At 39.8% G+C, this 19,962-nt stretch overlaps 1 protein-coding gene across 6 annotated transcripts in view; it reads right to left on the bottom strand.

The window, feature by feature from the left end:
* The window catches only part of NEK10 (NIMA related kinase 10), a 181,135-nt gene that overhangs the window by 8,400 nt on the left and 152,773 nt on the right, over positions 1-19,962 (bottom strand). For all 6 annotated transcript variants that reach the window (XM_019745290.2, XM_019745292.2, XM_074312742.1 and 3 more), the window contains 5 exons: positions 18,171-18,271; positions 10,065-10,175; positions 2,203-2,311; positions 196-248; positions 60-115 (listed from right to left, as the gene is read on the bottom strand). In XM_019745290.2, the coding sequence (XP_019600849.2) occupies positions 60-115; positions 196-248; positions 2,203-2,311; positions 10,065-10,175; positions 18,171-18,271 (430 nt within the window). The remainder of the gene's footprint in view (positions 1-59; positions 116-195; positions 249-2,202; positions 2,312-10,064; positions 10,176-18,170; positions 18,272-19,962) is intronic.

The raw sequence follows: 19,962 nt of genomic DNA, 5'->3' as shown, positions 1-19,962 counted from the left end.
CCTAACATCCAAGGATCTCAATTGAGTTTTCAAATTTGAAAGCAAATTCTAGAACTCACCTGTTAGAAGTAAAATTGTAATAACCACTTTCCTCTAGGACTTCTTCAATCACAGTCTAAAGTGGAAAAAAGTCAGGTTAGTATTGAATTGAAAGCAACAAAAAAAAATCATTTAGAGGGACTGCAAAAACCTCACCTGCATCTGCTCATATGTTATTCCCTCCTCCAAATCAAAACTGGTGGGTAGGCCTGAAATAAATTATGGGAAGTCTGACATTTGGTTCACATTTTCTTAGTTAGATTTTATTGGCAATTATGACTCAAGTGCAGCAAAAACAGGTCAATTTCTTAATGATGAGGATGACATAAGCACATTCCAAATTACCTTGGCTTTCAACATTCAAACGCTTTGTTTCTCTTCCTTTAAGAACTGGCTGCTTTTGGGTGGCGATCACAAAATAATACACAAAGATTTAGGCATTGCTTATGGTGTAAGTTAGTTATCCCATTAAGTTTGTGTGTGTGTGTGTGTGTGTGTGTGTGTGTGTGTGTGTGTGTGTTAGGTGAAGAGTGATTCCAAACACAAACTACCAGATAGGTGAGTTTTCTGATTAAGAAAAGTCTCCCTAATCCACAAGGGAAAGAGTAGATATGTGCTAAAAAGAAAATAAATTTTTAGAGGGAGGCAGAAATAGACAGTGAAAGACAACAAAGACATGACCCTCTCCTATGGCTGCCGAGAGGGAAACAAAATACACACATTTAATGCCAGAAGATAGTACTTCTTTTGAGGTTTGTTCTGAGTGTGATATACCAGCACCTTAACTCACCGCGACCCCACCCAAAGCAATGGTAACCAGCTTCCACTCAAATCAATCAACACTGACTTATGTGGAGGCCCAGGAGTGCCCCTGCCACTTTGGGGAGAAAAGAGAGAATGTATTGAAGGTTGAGGGGAGACATGAGGATGTGAGTCCTGGGAATCTGTATTTCAAGCCCAGCTTAGAGGTGTCCCCAGAAGTGCCTGCAGGCTTTGCTGTCTATTTCTGCCCAGCCTGCTGTGACAAGGGACACACCTGGTCTGCTCTGGGGTAGGGTGTTCAGCTGCCCTGGAAGAGTCTGTCAGCTCTCTCTCTGGCCTCTGAGAGACTTCAGCCAGAGCTCTTCCTATCATCAGAGTTGCTACTGTAAGAAGTCTGGCCTGCAGACAGACTTACCTGCCCTGGGAGGTGCTTTCAATAACAAATTACTTTAGACAACAGTTTATCTTGACTTTATGGACTTCTCAGGAACTGTTTTAAATGAAATTCTGCTTACACAGGTTAGCTTTATCACAGGAGTCTAAGACGTAGGGGCAGTTTAATAATTAATACATGAAATGATTTGCCTCAATTAGGCAATAACCAAAACACAACAGAAGTGAGTGCTTTTCTAGGCTGAGGAGATGGCAACTATAGTTTATACGAACTCAAAAATTATCTAGGAATTCTCAGAGTACCTTGAAACCCTCTTCAGAGAGTTCAAATATCACAAGAAAAGTTACATCTTGCTGAGGCCCTACTAATGGCCAAGTACTTTTTATACGTTTACACGGATTCTCACTACAACCCTGTGATGCAGCTACATTTTTATCCCCATTTCACAAGTAAGGAAACTAGAATTCAGAAAGGTCAAATAATTTGCCCAAGGTCAGCTACTAAGTGGTTGAGCCAAAATCTGAATCTAGGTTTGGAAAATCTGCATCTATGCTATATTGCTATAATCCCCATGTGAGACTTATGCCAAAAAAAAAAAATTTAAATATGTCAGATGGGGATTCTTCAGGTAAGTTTCACATTTTCTCCATTTTAAGTATTCATTTAGAAATCTTCATTTCTGCTTTTTATCTCCCTGGGTGCTTTGGGGCATTTAATTTTCCTTCACCAGGTAAGCAAGAAGAAGAAAAAGGAAATACGACCCACCCACACAGATTCTGCTGTTTGGTTATGGTATTAATAAATGATCAAGGAAGCTGCCACAACTGGGTAAAATCAATCTCAGGGAATTTCTAGATTCCTACCATATGTCCTTTCCAACCACTGCTGCAGATAATCAAAATAAGCTCTATTTTTCTTTTAAATTGAAGATCATCTTTTAAGGACAGCGGTTGAGCCACACAGTATACCTTTGGGAAAGCCAGATTCCATCAGTTGAAGACCATTACCTGTCGGGTCATTTGGGGATTGTCTGTTTTCACCTGCTGAATGACGCAATAAATGGTAATCTGCGGTGAAAAAGTTGGGCTCGATCGGTTCGGGAGATCCCTGAGATAACTGGAATAGAGAAAGCAATACCACATCTTTTACACTCAGAAGCGAACGGCCTGAGACCTCTGTGTGGGCCTTTCCATTTCCCTATGTCTCTGCACAGAAAATTTAGTGCCCTGTGCTTTTCAATCCCTTGCAAATAGATAAACACACATCTTCTTTCCTCCGAAATAATGTATACATTGGAGGCAGGCAAATTACAATGAAAGCAAGTTAGACAACTCCCTGGTCACATGAAAAAAAAAAAAACAGAAACAAAAAAAAAACACTTCATAGCTTTATGAGAACAATATAAAAATGGATAGAAAAATAATGGCATGGGCCTGAGACATCAAAATGTTATTTTCATCAGGCGTAGGAGGAATAAAATCCAATTATTCAACAGAACAACATGTTTAACTCAAATCATCAGCCTTTTTCATGTATCTGCTTGGAACAATGTCTTGTTTGACCAAGGCAAACAAGTTTCTTAATATACTCGTATTTTTCCAAATTACTATTAATTAATTTTAATCTCCAAATATTAATTCCTAGCACTCTGAAAGAAAGAGTAATTCACTAAATGACAGAATTTATTGAAGCTCCAACTGTTTAATGCCCTTCTATGCAGCTGAATTTTTTAAATGGAATTTTAGACTATAAACATTTTTCAACCTCCTTTCACCTTTAATTCCAACCAGCACATGGGCTGGCCAAGTTTTAGTGTCTGTGTTCATATAATATACTTTTAAAATGTCAATTCATAAATTAATAAACCAGAAACAAATGGCACAATTTGGACTATGTAACAGTAGTTACCTTGGAATCACATACTCTGCTTATAAATTAAAATACATCATTGTTCAATCACTTGAAAAAACTGTTTGGCAGTACATATTAAAATTAAACAATACATGGCTACCCTATGGCCCAGCAATCCCACTCTTAAGTATATGAGGTCAGACAATTAAGTTTGCAAACTTGTTGCAACGATATTGCTAACCTTTTTTGATATCAGAGGGAGTATTCATTATGCATTTGTACCAAGTGGACAGTTAACCAAGTTTACTATTTGGAAGTACTAAAAAGACTGCATGAAAAACTTAGACAACCTGAACTTTTCGCCAACATTTCATGGCTCTTGCATCATGACAATGCACCAGCTCACAGGGCACTGTCTCTGAGGGAGTTTTTAGCAGATAAATAAATAACTGTATTGGAATACCTCCCTACTCACTTGATCTGGCCCCCAATGACTTCTTTCTTTACCCGAAGATAAAGGAAATATTGAAAGGAAGACATTTTGATGACATTCAGAACATCAAGGGTAATACAATGACAGCTCCGATGGCCATTCCAGAAAAAGTGTTCCAAAATTGCTTTGAAGGGTGGACTAGGCACTGGTGTCAGTGCATAGCTTCCCAAGGGGAGTACTTCAAAAGTGACTGTAGTGACATTCAGCAGTGAGGTATGCAGCACTTTTTCTAGGATGAGTTCGTGAACATAATTGTCTGACCTCAGACGTACTACATTCTAGACACATTTGATATTCTTAACTACTTGCTAAGGCAGGCATTATTCCCATAGGAGGAAACTGAGAAATAAAGTAATTTGCTCAAAGAGTATAGCTAGTAAGTCGCAGAATCAGGGCTAAAATGCAGGGCTGTGATATCAAAGGTCAAGCAAAACCACCGATGCTCCAAAGACTCCTCAGATTTTGATGACTCATGGGAAACATGAAACAAAAGTGGAGCAGTTGAAAATGACTGTGGAGTTTAAAGAATGAGCAGAAGGAAAACTGATGTTCCCAGTGATACTGATGCAGACAAAGGAAGGAAGAAGAAGGTGGGGAGTCCAATTCCGGACATACCAGACGGCACACTAAATGTTCAGCCTGTAGGTGGAAACATGGATGATCCCACAGAACCTTTCAAAGCAGTGGCCCCTGTGGCTGGCTGAGCGATGAGGTGGCTCCACAGTCCTGGGCCAGCACACAGTGGGCCCTTTCTCCCTCATGAACAGTCAGCCCAGAGGGGCACTCCTGTCTTTGGCATGTACATTCTGCTTGGCAGGATGTACAAAACCCCCCTTCTGAACTGACATAAAGGGGCTCTCCTGCTCGGCTAAACACCCACAGTTCTAAAATTCAAATGATTCCACACACTTCTGAACTAAATAATATGAAAGAGAACAGACTGTATCACTGTTATCAGCCTCACCCCCCTGCCCCAAAAACCACTGATTTGGAATAAGTATTGAGCAATTTTAGCACATCATCAGTCAGCTGAGAATACAGTCAGCACCTAAATGGAAGAAAACAATGAGAAACTACACATACAATCATTATTAAATTCCTCCAACTCTACCTTCTTTTCTGTATCATAAAATAAGGTTGACTTTGCTGTAGAACAAGTACACAGATTATTTGGAATCTAAACAACTGAGGTAGGACTCTATAAAGGACACATTTATGTTTGGAACATAAATGAAATTAGGTGCCAGAAGTGAGAACACTTTCAGCATGTTCCATCACACTTCACGTACGTACCAGTCCTCTCATCTTTTTTCCTCTCGATTTTCCTTGTCCTCTTGACTGAATTACAGCATATTAAGATATAACATATGGCCTTATTTTCCCCCTATTCTAACCTACAGCTCCTTTCTATTAGTTTGTATTAGGTTTTTATAGGCCACTTTGTTAACAGACATGGTCAGTGTTTGTCCTCACTGTTTTCCTGTACCTAAGCCCTCACGCACAGAGGCGTGTGCCCCTCCATATGCACAGCCCACCACCAGCCCCAGGGAGGCACAACCCCACCCTCACCCCTCTTCTCCCGGAGGTAGCCCTGCTGCTATGGTAATTACATTTCCACCAAGGAGCATGTTTCTAACAAAGAATTCCAAAACTGAAAGAAGGCTGGGAAACCACTGTTCTATGCTAATTATGTACAGCCAGGAACTCACCCTCTCAGCACCTCCACTCAGACTCTGAAGGTGGTTATGCAGGCAGAAGGTGAATGGTGGCCTGACCCTGCTGGGCTGGAGGGCCCTGATATAGGGGCTTCTCCACTTCGGCCAAACAGGTTGGTGCTGGGCACTGCTGATTTATGAAGCCTCCATGGGGCCCCGACAAGGGCTAGGCAAATATAAGGCATGAATATGATAGGTATAAAGCCATTAATTAAAGTCCAAGGAGACTAGCAACCTGCTGCTTGGAAAAGAGCCAGAAACCTGGAGTTAGGGGTTAAAGAGACTGCCAGCTGCTGAATTGGGTAAACTTGACTCTGCTGATCTGAGCTGAAGTGTAGATTAGGAACTGAAGAGAAGCGCTGGGAAGGCTCATGCTGACAGGAAGCAGTTCTGGCTAATCTACCCCATAGCACTGAAAATGTCACTGAGTTTGTCTAGGCCTTCTCACCCGAAATGTGCTCTGCAGTATGGCAGCACTGGCAGATCTGGGAGCTGAGGAGAAACGCAGAATCTTAGGCCCGGAATGTAAATGTAATCTGGGTTGATATTTTGGCCTAAAATGGAGAAGTCGTTGATATTTTTCCCTCTCCTATCCTCTCCTGTTTCCTACCTCTCCTCTCCCTGCAATTTATTTATTAAAAAGAAAAAAAAGGTAATTTTTCATGTAAAAATCCCTAGTCTGGATTTTGCTGATTATCCCCCATGTTGTCATTTAACATGTTCTCTTGTCCATTGTATTTGCTACAAATGGATGGCCAGATCTAGAGCAAAGATTGGCAAACTTTTTCTGTAAAGGGTCACATAGTAAACACTTTCAGATTTGCAGGCCATATAGTCTCTGTTGCAGCTACTCAAATGTGCCTGTGGGGCGAAAGCAACCATAAACAATATATATGTGAATGCAGGTGGCTGTGTTCCAATAAAACTTTATTTACAAAACAGGCTGCAGGTTAGACTGGCTTGGGAACTATAGTTTGGCCATTTCTTACCTAGGGGCTGGTCACATGCACATTCAAGCTTTTAGCAAGTCTACTTCATGGGTGGTGCTGTGCACTTTCACCAGGAGGCATATAATATCTGGTTGCCCCTCCTTTCATGATGTGAGCAGCCATTGGTGATCATGTCTAAATCCATTATTTCATTAGGGGCTATAAAATGGCAATATTTTTTATTTCTTTGGTACTTATTAGCTGAAGTACTTCTACAATGAGAACTTTTCCCCTCATTGATTTAGTTACCCTGAGAGAGAATTCATAGGTGAAAGGTAGAATCAATGTTTGATTCTTTCCTGTTTTAAATAATTTTCAAAATAATAACTTGGTTACTCAACATTCTCCAAAGGTAAAGAATGAGGCATTTCTTCTTTTGACTATCATGAACTCTTAGATTTAAACATTAGTTAATACTTTCAATCCATTGTGGTTATTATTATTGATGCTCTAATTAACCAATAGACAGCCAGTGAGAGCCTTTTCAAGTCGGCTCCCAAGTCCTTTGGACAGACCCTCAGTCCTCTTTGGTGGTATCCTTGCTATGCGATCAGTTATGTCAAGAATTCCAGTCTAACCTCATTCAGTTCCATTCTATAGCGGCACTCGGCTACAATCCTTTTGCCATGGGTGCTAAGGGAGCTTATTACTGCCTGCTTAGTTTCTGGCAGTTTTAGTGAGAATATTAGAAAATACATACTTTTTTAAAAGATAAGATTGATCATGAATTTATATTCATTCATACTGATACTTCCAATTCGAATTTGAATTAGTATCTTCTGTCTTGTTTCTGTTTCTCCTTTCTCCCATGCTGGAAGTCCCAGTTCCCAAAGACACCTATACAATGTCTCAGGTGCTTTGTTTCCTCCTGCAATTCTAGCCAAGGTTGAGCAGATCAAACTGAAGACCATCTTACGTAGGTGAGTTATAAATAAGGAGCTTAAAGGGCTTTTCCTTCCTCCCTACCCCCCGACTCTTCTCTATATCCTGCTGGGTCTTAGGCCATTAATAAGAAGCCACAGTGATCCCAGAATGACTCCTTTAAACACGGAGTCCCTAGATTTCAGGAGACGTTTCAGAGGGGAAGGTAGACATCAAATGCGTTTTATGTGCCATCGCCATTTACTGCTTCCATGGCCTCAGTGTGGGTGATGGTGACAGTCAGAGGCTAATTGGTCACTCCTCTATGATTGTACAGGGAATGAAAAATCCATTTCTGAACAAAAATTGTCGCCAACAAGAGATTATACCAAAGGGGAAAAAATCAGAGGTCACAGGCTTTTCTCATTTAGGTTTAGATGATGGCAGGAGGGTTTTGTTCTATTTTCATACAGAAATATATGAATATGTCTATATAGCAATAAAGAATAGAACCGATACAGAACATATTATACGATAAGCACCTACCGTGTGCCATGCACTGCGCAAGACACTGGGAATCAAAGATGAGTAAGACATACTCACTGCCTTTGGGGAAAACAGAAATGTAAGACAGGTAAAAATCTATTTAAAATACAACAATATGCATGACAAAGTGATTGAAGCATGGGGAAAGGAAGATGAATTCTGGACAAGGAAAATGAAGGAAGGTTTTACAGAGGAACTGGCTTCTCAGTTCAATGGGGAAGAATAGAAAAATATGTTAATATCCCAGGCTGAAGATTTCTTTATCACCTAGGAGGGGAGACCTGCCTGCTTGACTGGGAGGGTACACACCCAGGTAGGAACCACCCCAAGCTTATGCTATCAGAGAAGGGGACCAAAGCATTCTTCACAGGAGAATCGAATCTACCTCTCAACCAAGTTGAAAATAAGGATGAGTCGATGCCCCTCTGGGGCCCCTCACCCATGCTCCTGAACATCCTCTACCACCCCACCCACCCCTGCTTTTACTTCCGCAGACCAAGAACGGAAGGTAGGAGCTTTAATGAGAGATGCCGCCACCATAGAGAGGAAGGCAGACAAGGTTGGGGGGCGGGGTACAATTTAACAAAAGGAAATCTCTTTTCTGTCAGGAGAGAAAAGAAAAACAGCAAGGAAGAGATGCAAAAACACAAACCTAAGTAATAGAAGAAAAAATGATTCGCTTTCAGAATAGCACTGATGGAAAATTACTGAGTAGGGGAAGCGTCCCTGCCACCTTTGTGCATCAGACAGTTTGCAACAGGCACTGTCAGCTCACAAATCTAGGATTTCTGTTAAAACAAATTTGTGTACAAGCTGGGTTATTCTGAATATCATTTTAATAGGAATATAAAAACCTAGCAACATATACTCTTTTCATGGGAGAAGTGCACTTTAGTCTTTTAAAAATGTATTTATTGGTATTCAAGCTACAATATAGAAATATCACCAAATAAATATCTGAGGTCTCCTCCACTTCTGTTTTCATCTCCCCTAGTAGTTTTGTTTCTTGGCCTTATCTGCCAATACAACCCATGAAAGGAATTTTACTCTCTAAACTCTGATGAGGTACGGTTTATGTTTTGTTTACCTGCGGCTGTATCTTTTCGTTTTTTTTATGTTTTCCATCTCCTATAAGTGTATGTGCCGACATCACTGATGTGAGGCAACAAAGCAAAAATATACTGTTTGCATTTCTTATCAAAGGACCCATCATAATGCCTGAATAATGAACACGCTTATGCCTAAGATTGGAGACATTAAAGGAAAAAGAAACTTTAAAGAAAAGCATGACTGGGCCAAAGTTTAAGTATATGATGAAACTTTTAAAAATTATATAAACTTGGAGTGGGACCAAGCATCTTTACCCAGGTGGAGCCAAAACTGCTTGGGCCTTGGGTCTTTCAGGGACAGGAGAATGGGAGACTGTGACCACCTCCAAAGCCTGTATTAACATGGCTACTGACCAGGACAAAGGGATTTCCTGTCACCAAGTTGTGTTAAACAGAGATAACCAATTTTCTTTCTGTCTGGTTAATTTGCTCTCTTTGTGATTTAGTTTCTTCATGTATGAATAGAAATATTTACTAGTATCTGAAGTCTAGGAGATGGAAGAATGTCAAGACGGAAAGGACCTTACAAATAGTTCATTCCATCCTCATAGGTGGAATGGCCTCAGGTGATTAAGTTACTTATTCATAGTGGCAAAGCTCAATTTAGGGGCTTGTTGCAGAATATTCTTATAACAGATTGCGATAGATTTCTCTAAAATATATATATATATATATATATATATATATATATATATATATATATATATATATGATATTTATAATATTTAATAACATTTATTCTTAGGAAAACATGCAATAATATGGAAAGAACTTTCTGTTAGTCTTCTGAGGATGATGGCTTCAGAAATAAAGGTGAGGAAATTAGAAGCAAAGACAAATCCTCCCCCCACATTCCTATGTTGAAACCTAATCCCCACGGTGATGGTTTCAGGAGGTGAGACCTTTGGGAGGTGCTCAGGTCATAAGGATGGAGCCCTTAGGAGTTCTCCTTTCACAAGTGCTTTTATAACAGAGGCCCGAGAGAACCCCCTTGTTCCCCATGTAAGAACACAATGAGTAGGCAGTGTACAACCTGGAAGAGGTTCCTCACCAACCTGGCCTTACGGGTGCCCTGATCTTGGACTTCCAGCTTCCAGAACTGTGTGCAATAAACTTCTGTTGCTTATAATCTCCCCCAGGGTATGGTATTTTTGTTATAGCAGCCCGCTGGACTAAGACAAACAATGATAATATCCTTTTGTAGAGGAGAGAGCTTAAAGCACAAAGCAAAGGAGGTATGAAATTTAACTCTGACGATATGCTTTTGTTAGCCAAAGAAGAATTCCTACATGCAGAATACCATACCTTTTTAATTTCAGATTTCAAATTGCAAGGGTTACTCTGCTGGCTGAAGAGGGATTTCTTGAATCTCTCTATAACCCTTCTTTTCAAATTGTGGTGCAAAGCTGGAGGAAGCTGCATAAAATGAGAAAACAATCATTATAAGCAAATTGTTCACACTGCACAGGTGACTCCTGGGAAGCATTTACTGAGGGTCAGTGTAACAGTATTCGCTCAACAGCACTAAATAAGAATTTAAATTGTACTGCAAATAGCATGACTTGCTGCTATAATTTTTCATTATAATCCAGAAAAAATATATTACTGTGCTCTCTTTCAAACGGCTGCTTATTTTATCTTACTGGTTTTTTTTCCATGTTATGGCAACCATTTTTCATAGAACAACTAAATGATATATCAAGTGCACATATAAATTGACTTTTGCAAAGAACAGATGACAGGAAGGTTGCATTCTATCAGATGCTTAGGAGTTTGGGTCATGCCCACAAGCTAGTACCATGTTAAACACTCTCCCCCTGGCCCTCGTCCTGAAGGATGTGCTACCTCAGACCAGGAAGCACATATCTGCATTAGTACCTACTCAGGTGCTTGCCTATGAATGCACTTCAATACACAGCTGGAGAGAAATCAGTCTGTAGGGACCAAGCTTATGAAGAAGGAGGAGAGAATTAATTAGTATATGTTAGAGCCAGGCCAGGATGAGCTAGATTTAATAAGTAAGTAGTAGGAAGTCACGGCAGAATCTTACAAAATATGGTGATTAAATGAAGATGGGGATTTCACAAAACTGATTTTGTAGTTAGTACTTTGCAGACTGAATTTATACAAGGAACTCAAAGGCCCTAAAAGTCAAAGAGGGATAAAGTCAAGTTTGGGAGAAGGATAACAGAGAAAAGAGATAGGGTCAAAATGATAAGGAGTCTCACAGTGGAATGCCATTTCGTTTGTTTAAATTATGGAGAGGATTTGGAAGGAGGAAAAAAGGAACCAATAAGCGGAAAAGAAAAAAAAAATGGCTAAGTGGGAAGGAAAATGTAGTAGTAGGCACTCTCAAGATTAAAAAAAAAATTTTAAAAACCCAAGAATGTAGTTTAATGTTCAGATGAAAAGAAAGAGAAATGTGGCAGAGACAATTACTACCCCACCCCCACTCCATTTTTCTATCCTCTTACAGTTTTGGTTTGGTGCCATGTGACTACTTGTGGCCAATGAGGATGATGTGTGTCACTCCGAGAATGAGGCCATTCCAAGCCAGTGTGCTTCCCCATCCCTCCCCTCCCCCAGGGCCAGGAGCTTGGAGTTCACTGATTCCAGGTGGCAGAGCCACAGACGGAGGACAGCCACCTGACCTATCCAACTTTAGTTCAGTGAGAAATAAACCTCTATTGTGTCAAGCTAAGAGACTTCAGGGTGTATCTGTTAGTGCAGCATAACTTAGCCATATCCTAACCAATACAAGGAACATCTCAGAGGGTGCCAAAAAGAGTATGCACATTTTAAGAAAGGAAAGAAAAAACTGTTAAAATTGTAATACTCAATCTATACCGATAACAAAAGATGAATACAAGTCACATTTGACTTCTGCAATTCAAAGAGGTGCTCAAAGTGGTTACCATCAGCGTCCAGACACTTCTGATTATGGCAAACTACTGCTTGAGCAACGTTGACCAAAGTATCCACTTGTGCACATTTTTTTGGCACCCCTGGTATTATTCAAGTTTCACGAAACAGGGAGCTAGACAAAAGGCCATGGTAGGGCAGTAAACAGGGTCTACAGGGGCTTGCTCACAACTGCTGATTTTATAGCGAAGAAAAACTGTTCATAAGCCCCAACACACTAGAATATGGGACCCATTAGAAAGCACTGTAATGATATACAATAATAACAATGCAACTGAAAAAAGTTTTTAAAATGAATCTTCAATTCTAGTCAATCCTTCGACTTTGCTTGAGCCAAAGCAGGTTTAATTACAGAAGAAGTAAGACTGGAGATTCTGCAGCCCCTCAATGTACTTTGAAAGGTTTTGTAGGCTCACAGCATTGAACCTCTACTGATTTCTTTTTATGTCAATATTATGGCTTTCATTTACCTTGATACAGATGTGTTTACTGCCTCCTATCCTCAGCAAATAGTCATAATTAATGTTGTCCTTTCACATAGAATGAAAAGGGGAAATCAAGAAATGACAGAGAGACAGAGAGAGATTTCCCAGCACTAATGAGCAAATAGTGGAAGACAGAGGAGAAGGAAAATGAATATAAATGATATATGTGTGTGTGAGAGATTAGCAAAAGTGGGAGGAATTTAACTCAGAGCAGAACCAGACAATGGAACGGAGGGGCATGTACACGCTTTCCTAGCAAGTGGATGAGTCAGAGTGGAGAAGGCATGGCCAAAGCACCTGAAGATAACTTTTTGGGGATTGACAATTCCCTACAATTACTCATCAGAAAATGCTACTTCCCTAAATTAAACACCAGAGGGCATCGTTGGCCCAGGACCCTTTCGTGGCTGCCCCACAGGATTCCAACTGCCAAAGAGAAAGGTGGTAAGCTTTCTCTCACATACCTCGTCATATACTATGGCAAACTTTTGACGATGTGAAGCATCAGTGGGTCCCCAGATTCCTTCAGAGGCAACTTGCCCAGTGCGGGCAGCTATCAGTATCAGATTACTAATTCAGATACTCTTAAAATCGTTGGGATTTATTTAACTCAATCCTCTAGTTAACTTAGAATTTATTTACTACTCCTGCTGGCTTGAATTAATCCTCATAAAAACTTTCTTGAGTCGGTTAACATTCTGTCAATTTAAGAGTCATGCACAGGGCAATATTCGAAAGCTGTTGCATCTTATTGGAATAACTTATCTCTATTGACAGCACCCCATTTTTAAAGTTTTCAGGGAAGAACACAGAATGATGACTCATGCATAGTTTAACTGCAGATGATGCAAGTACTATATATTATATATATATATACACACACTATATTACTAAGAATACAATATTAATGTGTATGATTTATATGTGCCTGGCACTATGATTACTCCTCTATGTGTAGTATGTCATTTTTTTCCCCAACAACAAACTCATAAAGCTGGTACTATTTTATAGGTGAGGAAATCAGAACTTAAAGACATCATGTAACACACAAGGATACTTTCTCAGTTTGTGAGTCTTTTAGAACAACTATTATTCTGGAGCAAACACCAGCACCACTAGTATTATTGTAGCACAGCACTTCATAGTTCAGAAACATTTCACATACTTTATTTTCTTTATCACAATAGTCCCATAAGCTGCCTAAATGTTACCAATGAAGAAAATTTTACTGATTCTAGAAAAGATAATGAGTCCCTCAATGTCACATGTCTGAAAGCTTGATTTTTGTAACTTTTTACTCTATGCCAAACAAAGTAACACAAGAAAAAAATGAAATCCAAAATGTATGGTTTATAGTAGGTTTTCTCCAACTTGCATAATATATGGATTCTTTCTAAAGAATGACATTCTCTAGTCTCTCCAAGAACACACTGGCAGACCAGAGGGCTCCATCATAGTGACTTAAAATCTTTTCTATCATAAAAACCCTATTTTGATATATTACTACTTAAGAGACTGCCCTCAGTGCTAAAGTAAAATATTCACATAGTATCATAAAAATAAATATAAAGATGTAAAACTTCTCTTAGAATTTATAAACCCTGAAAACATGAGTAGACTTGAGAAACACAGCTTTACCCTAAATTCTATTTACTCTGTCGCCTTTGTTATTAGAAACCAGGGGGTTCAGATAAGAGGTTATGGATGGTTCTATTTTCATCCATCACCATTGTTGAAAAAAAAACAGTGTGTGTCACTGATGACAGTTAGTAATATAACTTTCATCTGAGGACAGCACATTGCTATTCCTAACCACATATTTTTGTTCTGTTGGCAACAATTATGGTCGTTAAGATGACCATCTGAAGGAGCTCCCACCAAACTGCCTGTCTGTTCTCTAGGAGACAGATGTTTAATTTTCTAAAGTTGCTCTATGCTGATTTTCAAAGCATTTATTTAACAAAGCAATCACATCCTAAGTATAGAGTTAAATCCAAAGCTGAATTCGGCTCTGTGGGTCTTACCTAAGCAATAACACAGAAAGACTCATACGGAAAGGAAACGTGAGTACTTTGGTCATCTGATACGCCCAGAGATCGATTTTGGTTTCCAGCAATGGAAATGAACCACATTGATTTCATTCTCAGCTTGCTGGTCTGAAGATTACCATCTTAGTTTTGATGAAAACAGATGTCAAATCAGTGAAGGCAGGGTAAGGATTTTAACATCCATCCTGCCTTTTAAAAATAGTTGCTTGTAGATTATTTCCACAGATCTGTCTCCATGGAAACCAGATAGAAAAGGCCACCACCAGCCAAAAGTAAGCAGTTTCCCCTATAAGGTCATCAGTTGGTTGTCAGGAGGGGCCTGGCCCTGAAATTCAGGTCAGCTAACACAGCACCAGTCTCATCTGTGAGAGTTTGACTAGTAAATAAATATGTGAACAAGAAAGTGCTTTTGTTATTTCTTGTTTGTTCTGTCATTTCAGTTTTACTTTTAGCGGTTTTCCTTTGCCATTTGCAGAGAGAGAGAAAAAACTGATCTTGGTCTGTAACCTGCAGCAAACACTCTAATTTAATGTTTAGACTTATATTTATCTCCTGCCTTTGAAAGGCACTGACTTTGGTTCGCTCAGTAATTTAGTTTCCCAAAGAGAACTTATTCCTTATTATGTGCAATCCCATAAACTTTAAAGTATTCTGGAAGTACATTTTAAAAACTACAATGGTTATATGTGAGCTGGTAGCATGGAATTCCATCTTGCCCAAAACTGTGAAATCGTTTGTTATGCTGCCAACGTAAGCGCATAATAGTAAGCCATTCACAACAGTTTCATTCTTGCTTTAAAATACTTTGAAATACAATAAAAAAAAAGGGAATGTCTCCATTAAAAGGGTGTTCTTTTGTACAAAACTGAGCAAGACAGGCATGTGAACACTGTATTTAAGTTTCAAAGGGTATTTTCTCTCAATTTAGTAGTTAATCATTGAGGAAAGCTATGTAAAGTTATTTCCATAACACTAAAGTGAAGAATGCTTTCTCCATAGTTCCATATCAGTATTTAAATGGAAATGCAATTTTGAATATAATATCTTTACACAATAGAGATAGAGCATATTGTATTTGAACTTATTAGTCAAGTTTCTGGCCCCACCCCCCTATATTTCCTTTTGCCCCTGCACCTAGTTAACCAGGTAGACAATTCTGTGTGATTGCCTAGGAGAAAGGTTGACAGCAGACAATGGAGAAAATGTAATCAATTTCAGACTCTTGAATCTCAAAAGGGTAGCCCTCAGAATAACTGAAAAGAACACAAGATTTGGGGTAACAAAAAAACATGTGACAGGTAAGAGTAAGGCTACTCCCCAGGCTAGAGAGAGATGTCATAAAGGGAGCAATGAGAGAGAATTCAGAGGTGGGTGGGTCCCGGAGAAGGGACTCCCTTGCTTAGCCTCTCAGGCAACGTATGCCAGTGGTCAATTTATTGCCTATCTCCAAATCCATCCTTCATTGCCCTACTTGTAATCCTGAAATATTTCTCCCCTGCCAACTGGCAGGATGTCCAGCTGTATCAGTAGAGGCACTGAAGGAACTTGTCTCTGGTTCCTGGGAAGCTCCTGCCTTGCCCGAGTCCTGCAGCACTGAGCAGTCAGCAGCAATGGGGGCCCCTAGAGATGCTCACCCCCAGCCAGACTCAGTGGCACAAATCCTGCAGGTGGCTCTCCAGAGAGTTCCATGGAGCCACCCCTGCCTGTGGTCAGCTGCTCCTATAAAGGGCACTGCGCATCACAGCACCCCCACGTGCTAATTTCCAGCAAGTTCCACAGCACGACACCTGACCACAGGTGGCTTGCCCCAACCCCCCAGAGGGAAGCTGCCCTACTAGTTTCTCCAGCACAGCACCTCAGCAGAGCTCTCTGACCTTTCCAGTGATGCCTGAACCTCAGCCCGGGAGGTGGGGGTGTCCTCTCCTATTTTGTTCCTTTCTTGGGTGCTATGCCTTAGCCCTGTGAGTAGTGATTTCCCTATCTGCTCTCCCTATGTTCTCTAGATTTCTTTTCCCCTCCTTCGTAGATAATATTGGTTTCAGGTAACAATTCTTCATATTAAACCTTCCCTGTTGAAATTACTGTATTGTGTCTGTCTCCTGACTGGACTCTCACTGATACAGATTTGGTTCCATGAATGTCCTAGGAGAAAGACCCATATGGATGGGATTTGGGAATTGAATTGATTGTGCCCTTGGAACTGAGCCCAGTGCTAAGGTTTTTGCCAATAGGACATACATAGGCTGCCATGGCATGCGGTGGCATCACAATTAACCAGGTTATCACACTGATGAAGAGCCAACTGAAGTGAGTGTCCTGGATGCCCAAGTGGCTGCTGCCCTTGGCCGTTAGGCAGTATGAAGACTACAAGGGCTGTGGTGTGGGTACTTTCCATCCACGGTTGGGAAGCCACCGATGCAGAGGGCACACTGCATGTATTGTTCTGTGCCATTTTATAAAGGGACTTGAGCATCCAGTCCCTGTGGATCCCAAGGGACTGCCGTTAAGTTGTGGTTGTTGTTGTTGTGGTTTTTTTTTGGGGGGGTATCAAAAGTTTTACATAAATTTTTGACTGCATGAGGGTCAGTGCCCTTAACCCCTGCATTGTTCAAGGCTTAACTGTAGGCCCTCAGCTTGCCACAGCATTCCTAATGTATATAACAGAAAATTCTAGGTCTGGTAGACAAAAACATGAGTTGACTTGCTGTTGCCACAGTGGAGAATCATAGCCTCTCACACAGTTTCCAGGCTTAAGTCAGTTCAAAGATCCAAAGCTGTTTGGTTAGTGGGAAAGCTAGGGTCGCTTGAGAAAGAGCCTTGAAACACTGCTATTAGGGACACACTATAAATTTACCCCCCAAGCCTTCCGTAAAGAGATCTGCAGCCATTTCCTACAGTGACTGTTCACTCGGGAGCAGGAAATACACAGGCTTTCGGGGACATGGGACACTGGACACTGGTTGCAAACTGACACTTATTCTTCGAGTTTTATAATGTCACTGTGGTACACCAATCAAAATGGTTTTCTGTTTGTTTTGTTTGCTTTTTTAGAGGCAGCCACAGATATATTAGCCCAAGTTTCACTTATAATGAACCCAGTTGGTCCACTGATCTGGTGGTATTTCTCTCTAGTACCTGAATGTATAATTGAAATTGCCACAGTTGGCAACTGACAGAATCCCCACATTGGGTAAGATTCTCTGAATCTTTGGGTGAGGGAATGTTTATATGTTTTGCTCACTGATATGTCTCAAATGCCTAGAATAGTGGTTGGCACGTAGTAGGCACCTATGAACGAACTGCATAAGACATGCAATCTTAGATTTCAAAATAATAGTTACTTTCTTGTCCAAATGTCTATACTTCTTTATTTACAAAAAAGTTCTTTGCTCATTAACAGTACACACCTTTGGTAAGTGAACATTCAAGTTAGACACATTTCTATAAACAATAGCTATTTTTAAGCAGTGACTGCTTCCCCAGTACCCAAGAGTCACTGCAGGAAGAGTCACAAAAACGAAGTTTTGCAAACCCTTGATTTTGTGAGCTTTTAGGTTTCATTTCTCTGAGAGGTTCTGGTTTTAACCCAATAATCCCAGGATTTGTGAGTGGACGCTACTTTATCATTCCTTTCCTGTAGTGAAACTGCTTCAAAAGCCCAGCTCTGTCCCCACTTTCATCCCCACACTGAGGTCCATTTGTGTTGAAGTTTGGTTTAGGTTGGGGATTAACAGAGAAAGAGTATGTTTGAGGTCATAGGGAAAACGTGACATATTTGCTTTTTTTACCCTCCTACCTCCCTAGCTCTGCTGTTAAGACAAAGTACCCCCAAATATATTTAGTTGGGAGGATAGCAACAAATACTGACTCTAACTGAAAGTTTCGCAAATAAATTATTCAGCAATATTAGCAGCAAACTTGTATTTCATGGGGAGAACTAAAAAGCCAGCACTGACCTGCGTGATGTAGATGATTTTGTGCAGCTGAATTAAGATCTGCTGGATAGGATCACTGATCTGACGAACTTTCCTCTGGGACACAGCAATTCCTGCAGATGCTGTGGGTGATAAATTTTTCAGTTAGTCAAGATCCTGGATTTCTCTCTCAGAAGTTATATGAGTGGAAACTGGGGTAAAATTCTGAAGAAAACAAAAATTAAGCAAAGACTATCATTCTACCAATGAAATGATATACAGAGGCCCCGTAGCACTTTGATACTTTATAATATTGGATGCACAATTCCTTCCCTTTACTTCTCAGATGTCTAAGTAACATAATGATGTTACCTCTCATAATATCTGAAAGTTTCTCTCTCTCTCTCTCTCTCTCTCTCTCTCTCAGAATTTTTGCCTGCAATTACATCAGGCTGCCACAAGGAGGCAGTAGTGCCTTGGATACTGTGGCCATTGAAAAGCTGGGCGTTAGATATGTGCAGTTAAGAGACTATCATGTTTTTAAATTCATTTGACATATTTTAAAATGAATTGATTAAAACTACTAAATGCAAACACTGAATAGACAATCTTACAGGAAAAATAACCCAAAACCAAAAAATTCTAATAAAATTTACTTAGAACTAAGTAACTTTCAAATCCTTAGTCATTACAAATTATAATTTTCACCTGGATTTCTATCTAGGTCTAAACAGGACACATTTATAATTTATCCCAAATTTTCATCATAGAGCTACACCACTTTCACAGTTTTAGGCTAGCTTGGTGTCAACTATTATTTTCCTTATGGATATCTTTCTGAGTTAATTGAGAAATTTACACAAGAAATAATTTAGTTCTCATTCATATGTATTTAATGCTTTGTTTAAATGTTTGAAATTTACAGGATCTATCTTCCCTACGAACTGTGTCTAACTCCTTTTAAACATCAATTACTTGACCCTTAGCAAAGATTTAGTAAATTACTGTTAGGGTAAAAATGTGAAGGTAAATCAGGACAAATTAAGACAGATCTAAAATAGAAAACAGAGAATTGGAGGTGTTGGCTCCAGACTATACAGGTGGCCGACTGTACATATATCATATTTTCTACAATGATGCTTCTTGCAGAAATAATTCTTAAAATGTAACTGTCTGTTTAGACTCATACCTAAAACTAGAGACCATGTAATGTGGCCAAGTGGATGCTGCAACAGGAACATTAACTTGGCATTTTCTGAAACTAAAGGGCTTGGTTTTGATCACTTTATATTGACTAGTTTATGTTTTCAGTATGTGGACATTTATAGGGGAATGAGTTAAACTCTCAGCATGGCAGAGCATTCTTAGATTTGTGATGACATTTTGAATGGGATGTCACATGAGTTTCACTCTACCTTGCCACAAGAATGTGTTCATCTGTGGCCCTAGATACAAAAAGGCTAGATGCCTGCCTTCTGAATTACTCAGTTATGCAATGTAACTTAAAATTGCTCTTAAGACCCTTTGATCACGCTCTCTCTCAATCCCAGGAAATTCTTGACTTTTAAAAATAGTTTTGATGGCTCTTTAAAAAGTAAATTTACAAATGTTTAATTATACAGGCCCCTTGTAAAACCAGCAAACAAACATAAAAAAAACCCTAAATATTGCAAAAGAGGCTGGAGGCTCCCTGGAACCACTACCCATCAGCCTCCTTCTAATCTCTGATATCACCTTCGTGTGTTGCCTTCTAGTCTCTTTTCTATCCATTTACATGCATAAGTGTATTACTTCAGAACAGTATTTTTCAAAATGTGGCTGAGTCCTGAAATCA

This window comes from Rhinolophus sinicus, linkage group LG10 (genome assembly GCF_036562045.2).
Source record: "Rhinolophus sinicus isolate RSC01 linkage group LG10, ASM3656204v1, whole genome shotgun sequence".
Classification (NCBI taxonomy): domain Eukaryota; kingdom Metazoa; phylum Chordata; class Mammalia; order Chiroptera; family Rhinolophidae; genus Rhinolophus; species Rhinolophus sinicus.
Note: the sequence above shows the minus strand (reverse complement) of the source record. Positions and strands in the feature narration are given on the sequence as shown.